This window comes from Ziziphus jujuba, chromosome 5, assembly GCF_031755915.1.
Source record: "Ziziphus jujuba cultivar Dongzao chromosome 5, ASM3175591v1".
Lineage (NCBI taxonomy): Eukaryota > Viridiplantae > Streptophyta > Magnoliopsida > Rosales > Rhamnaceae > Ziziphus > Ziziphus jujuba.
In genome coordinates this window covers 26388159-26402749 of record NC_083383.1, presented here as the reverse complement: position 1 = coordinate 26402749, position 14591 = coordinate 26388159, and the positions used below count along the sequence as shown (strand labels likewise).

The 14591-nt window shown below is 32.9% G+C and overlaps 1 protein-coding gene across 3 annotated transcripts; it reads right to left on the bottom strand.

Annotated features, from left to right (window-relative positions):
- Window positions 1–376: 376 nt before the first annotated feature.
- LOC107421390 (uncharacterized aarF domain-containing protein kinase At1g71810, chloroplastic) lies at window positions 377–11811 on the bottom strand. Of its 3 annotated transcripts, XM_016030619.4 has the most exons (21): window positions 11215–11807; window positions 11035–11079; window positions 10677–10715; window positions 10357–10527; window positions 10097–10249; window positions 9719–9754; window positions 8858–8901; window positions 7636–7726; window positions 7199–7240; window positions 6983–7091; window positions 5802–5916; window positions 5660–5709; window positions 5493–5571; window positions 4995–5045; window positions 4678–4819; window positions 4475–4519; window positions 2724–2828; window positions 2586–2627; window positions 2205–2387; window positions 1043–1162; window positions 377–647 (listed from the first exon to the last, which is right to left on the bottom strand). In XM_016030619.4, exons 1-21 carry the CDS (start codon window positions 11626–11628, stop codon window positions 543–545), a joined length of 2181 nt encoding a protein of 726 aa, XP_015886105.3. In that variant the 5' UTR covers window positions 11629–11807; the 3' UTR covers window positions 377–542. The 3 variants fall into 3 exon arrangements, with proteins under 3 accessions (XP_015886105.3, XP_015886106.3, XP_048331566.2); XM_016030620.4 differs by lacking the exon at window positions 10677–10715 and having other exon boundaries at window positions 11215–11811; XM_048475609.2 differs by lacking the exon at window positions 4995–5045 and having other exon boundaries at window positions 11215–11810.
- Window positions 11812–14591: the final 2780 nt, after the last annotated feature.

Here is a 14591-nt window from a genome sequence, read left to right as displayed (position 1 = left end):
TTATTTTTATTTTTACTTTTCCTCCCCCTCTCATATTTGACTAGAAGATTGATTAGACAGTTCAATATTCAGCCTGATTCCTAACTCAGATTTTCTAAGGCTCCTGCAACTTGAAACCAGTCCTTCAGGAGGTTTATTGTCAAGCAGGGGAAGAAAAAACAAAATCAATCACTCCATTCTTTTAGCGTTAATTTTTTTTTTTTTTTAAAAAAACGCAGCCAGGAACATGATAAAAATTTGCTATATTAAAGCTTGAGTAGGACAGCAAGCCAATTCAGGTATTAGTAATAGATGCAAATTCTGGACAGTTTCTGATATCTGGCACTGTTATAAGACTGTAAACAGTTCGATAATTCCAACTATTAAGGAAACTGAATGAGGACCAGAAAATAAAAATGCATTTTATAGAAGAAAAATCCTTTCTCAATGTTAAAAATGAAAGATGGAACCTATTTGTGTCCTGAGATATTGTGTAAATTGGGAACAGGCAGGGAGATCCAAAAAGTAGCTGCATTTACTGGCTTCTAAATTACATTTATCCCTCACAAAATGATTCTTCGAATAGTTCTTGCAGCAACACGGGAAATTAACCGTCCGGACAAATCAGCTGGCAGAGTAAGTAACTGCTGTTGTGATTCTGGTGGGAGCTGCCAAATTAAGAGGTTTCTTAATCAGCAAGAATATTGAAGAGGAAACGACAAGAGAGGCTTCTTATATAGATGCAATTAAACAGAAACTTCACGAAATGCTATGAACACAGAGTGAATATTTGGGGAGTTTCAGTTAGATTGGAATAATGAATGTGAATTATGGCGAAAGAAGCTTCACAGTTCAACATGTCACTTTTGATACAAAGAACGGAGCATAACTAAAATGACCCATAATTACATTTACACACAGTGATTCATAAATAGTATTTTAGTACTACAGTTATCATTCTAGCATTCGAGTTCAAATACGTATGCACAAATAAATGTTTGTCGTGTGCATGAATTAGAATATAAAAACATTGATCTGCATTAAAATATAATATGATTTTTACCTCAGGAATTACAGAAAGTATAGGTAGAATTTCTTCAACAGAGGCTAGTCGATTAAATACCAATGATACTTCCTCTATGTTTGTTGTCTGATTGATCTGCGGAATAACCTCCCTACCTCCCTACAAGAAAATAGGAGATAAATTAGTTTTAACTGTGGCATAAAAGATTATAAGCCATTTTGACGGCATGAGCTTAATTAAAATTCTGTAAGCTGAATGAAAAAAATATTATGTATTCAATGCAATTCACCCCCACAGCAGATGATATTTCAGGCAAAGCAGATAAAGATATCCACATAACATGACAATTGGACAAATCAACTAAATTTCAGTTTCAAGCTTAATAGACCTTCCACTCTTATCAGGTAGTATAATTAATTAGATGTCAGTTTTAACTTCTTCTTCTTCTTTTTATTTTTTTTATTTTGGGTGATAAATTGGGAGGGGGATTTAAGCACCACGCCTTGAACAGAGTCATTGCAAACTGGACTATCAAAGGAACCAGTTTTAACATATTATCTTATTGATTTTGTTCTCCTTTATTGGACTGGCTTAGAGAACTATAGGGCTCTATGGGTTCCACGTCGCAAATCAATCTGTTAAACCCATAAAAACATAGTGGGTTTTCAAGTTGATCCCAAGTATTTCATATAAAATCAACAAAACTTATTAGCAGCTGTCAAAAAACATAGACCATCTACACTACAATCTTTTAACCCATAAGATAACTTACAAGCGGACAAAGAACTGGCAACACCATTCTCAAAACAAGCTATTTATCACCTTGACTCAAGCTACTTATCAATCTATGACAGCTGATTGATAGAAACTTAAATCATAGTCCTACAAACGATTTGCAGTCATTTAAAGCATCAACGTTTTATTGATTTAGGATTAACAACAAGCTAGTTAATGATAATTCCACACATCAAAAGAGTTTGAAAAGCTGCTCCAGGAAAACATTAAAACATTCCTTTTATTTTTCTTTTTTATTTATTTTTATTTTTTATTTTTTATTTTTTTCCTGTGACTATTAAAGCACACTTTGATTAACTCAAAAACTAAATCAAGTTTCATGTCTTTCTTCCCTCTCACTCCACCTTTCCATATAATCACAATGTAAAACAAGTTTAAGAGCAGTAAAACAAGTTTAAGCTCTTACCCTGCTGGAGTTTTCACTGCTTTGAAGCTTCGAGAACAAAAGAATAAGGCGATACAAGGTCCTCAAGTTGTTTTTGTCTTCATCAGTCATTGTTGTGAACGACAATGTACCAAGGAAGGGTAAGCCTGCAAAAGCCATAGACGATACAGAATCCAAGGTCGCCAGCCCAAACGCATCCAATCCCTGTAAGCAGTGGCAGAGGGAAATTTAATGTAGTGAAAGAGAGAGAGAAAAAGAAAAAAGAAAGGAGAAAAAAAGTGATAACATAGCGAGGCAATATCATTAGCAATATAAAACGCAATTTCGTGAATTGGTTGTACTTATGTGCACTCAAGTTAGACTCCTACTAATATTTGTCTATTGTGTTTACAATGATTCTACCTTAGCAAACTCTTGAAGAAGTATATCCCTCACAAATGCACCCTGAAATTTTTCATCATTGAAAAATCGAAGATATAAGGTTAATTTCATGATATGGTCAACATATACAAAGTTATACATACACGTGTAAATCCATACCTTGTCAGTTAACATAAAGGAGAGCATTTGCTTCATAACCACCCTGGAATTAGCATCTCCATCTTGCTTACTAACCAAGGCCCTCTCAGTTCTGGCGCGAAGTGACTGCCATAAGAGTAAATAGGAATTCTTAATACATGGAAGTGATAGGCTATGACAAGAAAGCAAGAGACAAGGTAAGCATCAGAAAATTGGTTATCCAGACTATCTAATACAACAGGAAAGTGGGAAATATATAATAAGTCATCAAGGAATATTCAAAGGTCACATAAACACAGACAAAAACTAAAATAAAACAATGGTTCTCCAGTATTACTCAACACTATTTTTGTTGAAGGATGTGGTATATCTGTTTAAAGAATTAGCCTTGCCATCTGCAGCATGTTAACCTTCTCTTACAGAATTTCAAATCTTCCTTTACCTACGGGTATATAGTTAGGCTCTAACTATCATAAATGACTAATGCATGGACAATTTGCTTTCTACCCTTCTACTTAATATTTCTAGAAAACTTTCAACAAAAGAACAGTTAGACGTGCAGGCTTCGATATCTTCTTGTTAAGTTACCATATACAATAAGATTAATAGTTAAGAGGAAGTTCTATGTATATGAATCTAATACTATAAGGATCCCTCCTTCAAAGGAATCTCCACAAATATTTGCCTAGAAAGGCACTATTTTTCTTTCAACTTACTCACCGCAAACCCCCTTTAGGTTTACCTTCAACAAAAACTTTACCAAGAAACCAAATACTCTTTAAAAGGCTTTACTACTATATCCCCCCTCCAAAATACAAAACTAGTCTTCCTTTTAAGCTATATCAAGTGTCTATAGCTTCCAATCTAAGTTGGCATCAAGTAAGTAGTTTGCACGAATTATCTATAATAAAAAATCATCAGCAGTCCAAACTACATTTTCAATTCTTGTGCTCTTTAATCTTTTAACAAGAAAAGCACAAAACTTTTCTTCTGGCTGAGTTCAAGAGTGTATAGAACCATAGCTAATGAGATGGCACAAACTAAAACATAGCTTCGAGGAAGAGAAATCCCTGTAACCACGGATGGTAAGAAATAATAAACTTATATCAGCATTCCTTGTGAACATGGCTGAACCCTAATTCAGTTTTTCAATAATTTTTTTTGAGTTAGGTCATAGAATGCTAGATTTCATGCCAGAAAAGGATCTTTGACCATTGTCAATTACACCGTTGATCAAAGGAGATACAACCTTGGTCAATATGAGTTGTAATGTAAGTCAACCACGGCCAACTGTCATATTTACTACTCTACTTGATGTTACAAAATAAAGAAAGGTGAAAAAAAAAAAAAAAAAAAATCGCTCCACAATGATGCTCCAGCTCCCAACACAAAAGGGGTTATGACTAGAACAATTTTCATAAAATAATTCCAACATCAAAAAAGGGCAGGCTATGGGTAGAACTGACTCTTTGTAACATATCAATTGACAATGCCAAAAGCGCACAATAGAATCCAAGAATGAATGCCCATTTCAGTCCTAAGAAACTTGTTTCAAAACTTCAACAACAGCCACTCTTAAGCAATAAGGTACTTAAAAATAAAACAAACTACATAAGTAAATTTATGGAAGAGCTTTTACAAAAACAAGAAGCAATAGCTACAGAAGGCCAAAGGACATATTACCTAATTATAAACAGTAAATGTTGATGTGCAAGTCAAAAGTGACAATAGGAAAATAATATTAGATAGAAAGAAAGGAAGGAAAATCCCACCTCTTGTAGAAGAGATTCAAGACGATCAATTCTGAAAACACCTTCCTGAAGAAACATGAACTAGGACTCAAGATCTTTGTATAAGAAAGTATAAATACACAAACAGATTCAAAATTATCAAAACAAACTCAAAATGATTACACTATGAAACTCGCATAATAAAAGAGGAAAAAACATTTAAAGAAACGTAGTCATGATTTTGCCTTATAAAGAAGCGATTGCAATGACGATTTCAGCTTGGGCGAGCTATCAGTTAGTACTTTTCTAGCAATCCATGGATATGTACTACCCAAAACTTTATAATCTGGATTAAGACTGACTGCAATTCCCTCCAATACAGCAAGACTGAGAATCACAAAATGGACAACAATAATTTCAAGTAAATAATTCTAGCAAATAATGCTAAAAGAAGGGCTGACAAATGTTGCTAACAATTTTCATAAGCTTAGAGATTAGACATTATGATTGGTAATTTAGGACTACAAAAGATCCATTGGATTTATCAGAAACATATGACTACCTTCGAATGACAAGAGAAAAATATGAAGGTATTCTAAACTTGAACTTATACCTGCAGAAACAAATGGAAACACTATCAAACGACTCATTGAGAACAATATCAAATAAAGCTTGAGACTGAACAATTTTAGTGACAGTATGAGTAGATTTCAGGAACCCGCTTACAAACTGAAAAGATAAAAGTCAGCAAATGGTAGCTCTAAAGAAATAACCATAATCTGTGCCTTATATTGCTATTTTCATTATCTTATATTCCATAAGTTCATTTTTTGCTTATCACGTTATTAAAATGTGTTCAGTCAATATTGCAATACTAGCATTTACCACTTTGATGCATTACATCCAATACAATACCAGCATTTTATCTTGACACAGCAAGATACACATTTACCACAAAGAAAAATTAAAAAAGCGAGGTAGAATACTGCATCAACACCAACATAAATATATAACATACATTCGTTATATAGATCAAAGTGTAAAAAGAGAACAGCTTTACATGGTGATTCCTAAATCGCCTAAAAGGTCTCCAAAACTAATATTGCGAACTCCTTTGGCAACAGCATTTTGGAAGACACCTACAGGCAAAAAATGTACATGTCACTACAAACAGCAAAAGGATACTCTCAAAAGAAGGAAGTCAAAATCCAAGGCTTCATGTAAAACCTGTCAAAGCCTTTGTTACAGCTTCTTTATCCGCAGTTGGTGGAAGAAGCCTGAAGTTTTTGTCAAAAAGCAAGCCAAGTAAATACCGATGTCAATGAGCAGACTTCTCAGACATTGTAGGGTAGATGAGGAAACACAATACCCAAGTGTGACAAAGTCCTTAGACAATGCATCGAAATCACGATTTACAAGATGGAGACAAGCTTCAATGAACCCATCACGGAATTCTTGTTTAAATTCACCCATCATACCAAAATCTGTGGGTGCAAGATATAAGAAGTTAATTCTGCATGCTACATAAATGTATATTAATACAGAAGATTCAAGTAATCTGTCCAACAATCCCAGGTTTGAAGGCTTTCATAGAACACTCAAGAGATAAGCCCTAATTCCTTACCAATTTATGAAAGATTGACAGAGGAGTCATTTTCTTGTTAGCTCGATATAAATAGTTGACCCTATTTCTTATCAGCTTACGATTTTGAGATGGGTAATTAACTTGATATTAACCTACTTATCTAGGTATTGCGTTCGAATCTTACTAATTCCATTTGTGTTAATTAATTGTTTTGCACATGTAAGACCTAATCTTAGTCCTTTGTAAATTTTATAAGTTTCATATACAAGATAAGCCTACTATCTATCAGCTTAAGCTTTTGAACTGTGGTAACTTACTAGAAGTAAATAATAATTTGATTTAAAGGATATTTGTAACATGGTAGCATCTATGTGTCATTTTATTAGAGGACTTTATGAGATACCAATAATATACACTATCTAGAAGATAATACCTGTCATTTGCAAACTTTTCAAAACCATAAACACAATTAAAATGGAATTACAAACATATAGGGACAATTCTACGCCTATATAAGATGTGGCACACACAAATACACTATAAATAAAACTCAACATCAACAAGCAGAAAACCTAAAAAAGCACAACCCTGGAGAAGTGACATCCTAAACCACTTTCAACTTGGAAATGAAAAGAAAATAAAAAGTACACACACCAAAGGATGAACAAATCAAGGATATCATAGGTAAACAATTTAGCATTTGAATTTCCTTTTCATTATTTTTCTTTTTATGTCAAAAAGAAAACAATAACCTTAAGTGTGTGCTGCTGTGTAGTCTTGAATATGTGTAGTCAGGTTCACTTCCTACGAGCTTAAACATTTTGTTTTGATGGTAACTTAAAATGGTATCTTAGGCTTTTGGGACTGCTGTTATCTTTACAATTCTCATATCCCAAAAGTCTTCATCTGTCTTGGATTCTATCCCTCCACCTCTGAACAGAACAGAAGTAGCTACACAAGAATACCTAGATAAGCAAGTTTCCCATCATTTGTACGAAGAAGGTTTCCAGGGTGTGGATCTGCATGGTAGAACCCATATTCCAGAAGTTGGTTGAAGGAGCAGTAAACCCCTACCTGTCCCAACACCAAGCAGATATCTCAGTTAGAAAGCACATCAAACAATCAAATCTATAACAAATAATTTCCAAGAAATGCATCATTGCAAGTAGTTTGAGATTGACCTCAACCAAGTAAAGATCCTTCATTTCTGACAGCTTTTTTCCCTACAGTGACATTAAAAATAATAATAATAAGCAATATATCCATTGCATATTCAAAAAAATCAAACCAAGAAACATATTTTAGAGAGAACAACTTCTACCATCCTTTATATTATAATATTATTAAGAGTATTAAAGTGCAACCTGTAAAAAGTTACTACATATAGGAGCATATATGTAGCATAGCAGTTGACAGTTGTATGCATGACTGCCAATGCCCAGCATATCCAAAGGATCTTTTTACAAAATTTCTAACTTATCCTTTTAGTTGGTTACAAGAAAGAATCTCAAATTGCGTTTTGCAAATCCGTTAGCCAATCATTCAATGGATGCTGTTCTACCTACTAAATTGTATTGAAAGCAGAAATGAATGTTCCACAAGGATAAATACCAATTACCTCTACCCAATCCATAATAAGGACTTGACGAGTCGTGTACTCCATATGCATTTCAGGCACCACAACATCAGGTAGATTGCCATATAGCTGTCTGCTCTAGCCCATAGTGGGTCATAGTTCAAACATCCATAGAAAGATTAATTTCAGTATGAAACATTTAACATGATAAATAACAGAAATTTATAAAATAGATAGGATAAAGAATTAGAACAACCAGAAAATAAGGCAAAGAATCCCAATGTTGAGGGACTAGAATTAAAGACTTACATGGTCAAAAATAAAAAAATTGTTTTTTAAGTTAGAATTAAATGATCAAGCAGCTGTATATTGACTACAAATATAAAGTACAATATCTTTATTTGGTTATTCATGTTTGTTACTTTTCAAATATTGATACTTATTGCGTCATATGGAAATGGAGATTACTGATTCAAATACAAGACTAGCTAGGTCACATGTTAAGTTACCATTGTTCGCAAAAGTTTAAAATGGTAAGAGGTAGGCTCAATTAAACATATTAAGTTAACCATTAAACATTATAATCCCATCTCACATCAAACATTTAGATAATGGGGCTTTAATACCATGTTGTGTTGCCATTTATCCCATAAAGCTATTAGGAGCTAGGCTATGCAATATCAAGCTAAGACAACATATACTATCGTCAACACCCCTTCTACATGTAAGCCTACCTAATAGCATAATTAAGAGATGTTGAATTACATCACCATCACTTTCAAATGGATTTTGGTAAATAATCTTTTAATTGTGAAGAAAGGAAGGAAGCAAATTTACAAGCAAGAGGAAGAGAAACTGACGTAGCAGGAAGTTATGAGAAAGACAAAGACAATACTCAAAGAATAACAAGGGTCTCAATAATCTTGTGATTAAATAGAATACCAAGAAATTGAGGTAAAAATTGAGAAAACTCAAATGTTATTCATCAACAACTGTCCATTACAATCTCCAATGCTGTTAGAAAATAAAAGAAACCCTAAAGTTTAAAAGGGCAACTAACAATCTTAAATCTTCTAATCAAAAAGCTTTTTGATAACAAAACAATTTAAATTTAAATAATTGATTTTTATTCCTATATAATAAAATCAGAAATGAAAAAGTTGGGACAGGCTCTCAAAAGGAATCACAAAACCATACAGATAAAGATGGTAATGAAAATCAAGAAAATTCGTTAATTCACAGAATCCTTTCAATCTTATCTTACCTAAACTTTAGACCATTTTTTGCTTCTCTCCTGTAATCCATCTCCTGCATTCAATGTGATTTACCTGTATTCAATTTAAAGCACTAAGAATATACCTCATTCAAGTTGTTTTAACATGACAAATAAGCAAGCCGAAGAGATGAACACAAATTTAATGTGGTTTGGTCAACTGACCTACATCCACAAGCGACAAAGCACAAAATCCAAAAGGCCACATAGTTATCAACTTATCATGCTCTTTTATTGTATTGTATACATGAATAAACATACATATATAAGAGCTGAAAGAGAAAAATGAAAAGGAAATAATTGATCATATTTGATATAATTGATTTAAAAATCATGAAGTTAATTAACAACAATCTTGTAAGTGATTTTGCATTGTAGATTAACTCTGTATGACCTTTTTGTTTTTTGGTAAAGGCTGTCTACACCCTTGAATTGTAATATTTAATGTGAATCTTCTTCACAAGGTTAAGGAATCGCTATTAAAAACATTATCGAATAACAGACTCAATGTTATTTGGTAGGAAGGGAGGAAAAGAATGCGTTAGAAATGAATGCAAATAACTAAGCAGTTTTTTTGGCATAAAGATTTCAAAAGCTATCATTCCAAATTTTGCCATCGCATGAAGAAAAACAAAGACACCAATATTTTGATTCTAATTATGAGTAAGTATAGGATATTGCAACACAATGATGAGAGTGAAAGAGAACTTCTCTAAATGTCCATAATTAAATCTTTTCACTTCATCTTTCAGTTTTGTTTCAGTTTTAACATATGCTTGGAAAAAAAGCCAGAACAACAAAAACACAAAAAAATAAGAAGACGAAGAAAAGCACAAGGAAATCCATACATACCCGAAAAAGACTTGATGCCCATTCATCAACAACTGCCTGCATATAAAGGTACAATATGTGACCATCTAATTTGATGTTAGAAATAATTCAACAACATGCAGCACACAATCATACACCACATACACTTCTTCTCTCTTCTCCTTTATTCAAATTATATCTCCTCCTTCTCTTTCTATTATTTGTCCTACCCCACACACATAAATATGTCTCTGTTACACTAATAGGATTTTAGCATTCACCACTAGACCCAAAGTACAATGGACAACACGATTAATGCCTTATCATGTCACCAGAAGGATGCAAATATTTCTATCCTCATTTCCAGTGTAACAGAAATTTTGGTGAAATGATAAGCCTGGTTACATTTCGCAACAATACCTGAAGATCAGTGTTCAATTTTCCTGCTTTCTTAGCTACTCCTGCTAGAAAACGCAAAATTAATATGTCTAGTGATATAGCAGCTCGTACTCCTGGCCTTTGCACTTTGACGGCAACAACCTTTCCACTGCGGCGAAGCCTAGCTTGATAAACCTAACATTAGAGAGAGACTTGACATGAATTTGGGCACAGCCACAGAATGTTAGATAAACTGCATAAATATAAAATGTGTAAGATCAAGAGCACATGTGAACACAAACCTGCCCCAGGGATGCTGCAGCAATAGGCTGAGGAGAAATCTCTGAGAAAAGCTCATCTATTGCTAAGCCAAGTTCTACTTCTATTGTATTGAAAGCAATTTCATTGGAAAATGGAGATATTCGATCTTGCAATAGTGAAAGTTCATCCAAATACGACGGTGGTATCAAATCCTACAAAAAGGTCTCACATAAGTGACCATTTGAGACTAGAGTCTTCTATTTACTCCCTAACATAATATTATTTAATACTACAAGTAATAATTAATAAAATAGTAACTAAACAAAACAACAGTGCAGAGCCAGAGCCTCAATCAACTTACAGCTCGAGATGAGATTGCCTGAGCAATTTTGATATATGCCTACAAACACAATTACCAGGATACTTAAAACTTGTAGAAGAAACTACAAACAATATATGTGTATATATATATATATATATATATATCAAAGAAAACAAAAAGAAAAAGGATTATTTGCTTGGTTAATCCCTAAACTGTAGTAACGTTTTTAATTATATAATTGCCCTTTGGTACTAAACTTTTTCTTTTTCTTTACCTGATAATATTATGCTAACTTCTCTAATTATATAATATTGTACATAATATATTAATTTCACATATATATTTTCAGAAAATAAATAAACAATATTTCAGATATATAATTCAGTCTGAGACTTACCGGGCCTAGTTCCACCAATATTTTCCGAAGTTCTGCAGCTCTAACCTGATCAAAATCCAAAACAGAATCTTCCTCCTCAGCTTGTTGCTCAACAATAAATCATAAAAAATAAAAAAATAAAAAAACTCATAAACTAACATTTTTATTTTTTTAATTTATTATTATTATTATTATTTTAACCTGGAACATCTGGTCGGAGCGTTCCATGAGTCTATCAACGTAGCGAAGCGCGAACCATTTCCCGAAAGTAGTTCCAGTTTGGAACAGCCGGCGAACAACAAGGAAAGGCTTCCGCCTGTAAATGGCGGCGATTTTGGAGGCGTCGTAGTCGGCCAAAGAGTCGGCGTCGGAGGAGCTGAGCTCGAAGAGGTAGCCGGATTTCTCCGTGAAGGCATCGACGTCTACATCTTCCCGGCGCGTGGCGCACCGAAGGGAGGAAAATGAGCGGCGACGCAGGCGAGAGGTGGTAGGGATAAGAGAAGGCAGAGATTGTGGTTGGAAGCTGCGTTTGGATAATTTGTGAATGGCTGAGGGAAACGAAGGAAACGAAGTTGAAGAAGAACAAGAAGAAGGAAGAAGAAGGAGTATTGGCATGGGATTGGGGGCTTCGGAATCGAGACGATGAAGAGAAAAACGGAGAGAACGTACGGCTTAACTGGAATTCTTTCAGATTCTTTGGAAACGATTTGTCGTGCTGTATTTGCTCGCTTCTTCGTTTGACGAGTTATTTCTAAAATAACGTCTCTTTTTCTGTGTCGTTAACAAAATAATAAAACAAAATTAAATTAAAAAAAAAAAAATTTGTCTGAATTTTTGTGGTGCTGATTGTTGCATTGGTGTTTGGACAAAAATCCATTTTGCATTGCTGACTAAAATATACACTACACTAATCTCATCTAAATTCCCAAAATCCAAAATCATTTTACATTTTGATAATATGAGTAAATAAACTCTTTTAAAAAATAAATATGATTAAGTATAAATCAATAGTAATATTTATTAATCAGGAGGTTATTGGGAATTTATAATATTATTTTTATTTTAATGGTTGAAATATTAATATATACTAGATTTGCATATATACATTTTTAATCTAGATATTTATCAATGAATTATCTAACGATAGTATATAATAAAACTCATATTTTACGTCAAAATTTAATTGCAAACTTTAAAATATTCACTTCTTTATTAGATTTTTCAATATAAAAAATTAACACTCAATACAATAAAAAAAATGATATGTCATTACTAACTAAACAACTTTATAACTATAGCATCAACAAATTAACATGGTATAGACCAGTACGGGATCATTAAGGACCCAAATCAGTTGCTAATGTTCCTTTTAAGGAGGATTCATTGATAATGACGAAGCAATACAAATTGCCAAGCAAAGATCATTTGTCTTATACGTTTTTGGGCAAATTATTTGTGTACAATTTTAGGTTAATTCATCAAGGAATTACCTCTGCTCTCCTTTTTTTTTTTTTTTTTTTAATGTTTTTTGGGATCATTAGCTTATTTGAATCCAAGTTTTTGCATATAAGAGGGTTGCATATCAAATCAGAGGCGCTTCCTTTATTTTTATCTATTAGAGTTTTTTTTATCATTATAATAATTATAATCCAAAAGGAGGGAGAGTGCTGTTATCGGAATAAATGTGAAAAAAACACCAATTGAAACAATCTCATTAATTGAATTAATTAGCATATTTCATTTGGCTTGAAGATTAAAAAAATATATTATATATATGAGAAATTTTAGTTGCACTGTCAAGTAAATTTTATACAGTTTCATATAAATTTATATTTTTAATCTCATTTAAAATTATTATTAAGTATATTTACTAATTAAGCATATTTGTGTTCAAAAATATATAATTAAACATTTCAAACGTGTTCAAAAATATATATCTGAATATTTTAAATATATTTGGAAATATACGATCAAACATTTTTAGATATGTTTAGAAGTATGAAACTAAATATCTCAAATATTTTTAAAAATATGCTACTGGATATCTTAAGAGATAAACATTTTAAATATGTTCAGAAGTATATGACTGAATGTCATTAGAGACGTTTATAATTTTGAGACCGAACAATCCAATGAATATATTTTTCTATTATCTAAAAATGTTCTAACTAGAAAGAAACTTTTATGAAATTTTCATGACTATCAATTTCGTCACAAAGCATGGTGAAAAGCTTTCATGAAGTGGTGTTTGTTTTGTAAACAATTTGAACTAAAAAATATATTTTTTGACTTAGTTAAAATTGGATGAATTATGGGTATTTTAAGTATTAAAAATATTATAAAAAGATATTTTATATTTTTTCATATATTTAAATAGTAGTGTGAAAAAAATGATACTGTATAGAGTTCCTAAAATACTGTATACAGTTATTTTAGAATTGTAAAAAAACTTTTTAACTATAAAAGAGGGTATTATAAAAACCAAAAGGAGCAAACATACAAACCAATATATTGCCATTGAATCAGGGCATAGTAATCATACCACTTTTCTAGTTCATAATAGAAACAAAATGATTAGAAATGGTAGAAGGAGACACAAAACCTAGATTTTCATTTACAAGTCCCCAACGAGAAACTAGATGAGCCAATCTATTGTTTTGCCTTGGTGTCCAATGAAAAGAGATTGATTCAAAGCAGGGGAGCAATTCCTAGATTTTCCAAATAAAACCTATTGCAGACCAGTGGCGAGGAGACCCTTCTAGATCCTTCACACTTTGGATAACTGTTTTGGCATCACTTTCGCAACATAAATTAGTAAATCCTTCTTCAAGTGCTAGAATGATTGCCTTATGGAGCCAGCTGCTTTAGCAGCTTCTGGATTACCAATTCTTTCCTGAAAAGCTTGGATTTTTAGCACTCTGCCATTATGGTTTCTAACAACTAATCCAAGCCCCGCATACCCTTTTTCCTACAGATGCATCAGTGTTAATTTTAATGGTTCCAAATGGGGGCTACACCAAGAGGTGGTGACCATTTGCTTGGTTCTATGGGAGCCAATCGGTGTGGTAAAAAAAGCTAGAAATTCATTAAATTTGCTATACAACAACTTTACTTGTTCCTCAAGGCAGCATCTTACCCCTTCAAATAGTAGTTTATTCCTCACCTCCCAAGTTGCATTTAAAATCAAAACTGCAAACAGGGAAAAATTACTTTCATCACTGGGATGAACTAGAAGCTTGTCTACTAGATTTAATAATAGATTAAAATAAGATTCCAGGCTATCTGACAGTTCATCATTCCATCTAATGCTCCAAGGAGATGCCAGCCAAAGGGCTCTAGCCAATTCCACCGAAAGAATAGATGGATTTCATTTTCAATACAGTCACAGTCATGAGGGCAATTGGGATCTTCCACATTCTAATTCAGACAGATCATAGCTACACTGACAGATAGACTTCGAGATGTCAGTCTCCAGAAGAAGAATTTTAGCCTATCATGGATGTTGCTAGTCCAAAGGAAATGCCATTATTTCCTGTCAGATGCAGCCGGGTTTAGAAATCTATACACAGACCTTACGC

Excerpts from the sequence above, each read along its gene's own strand:
- LOC107421390 (XM_016030619.4), bottom strand. The coding sequence starts at position 11,628 with ATGCCAATACTCCTTCTTCTTCCTTCTTCTTGTTCTTCTTCAACTTCG. Across the intron at positions 10,250-10,356 it reads CTGCAGCATCCCTGGGGCAG|GTTTATCAAGCTAGGCTTCG; the intron begins GTTTGTGTTCAC and ends CTCTAATGTTAG. Across the intron at positions 2,829-4,474 it reads TTGAATCTCTTCTACAAGAG|TCACTTCGCGCCAGAACTGA; the intron begins GTGGGATTTTCC and ends CTCTTATGGCAG.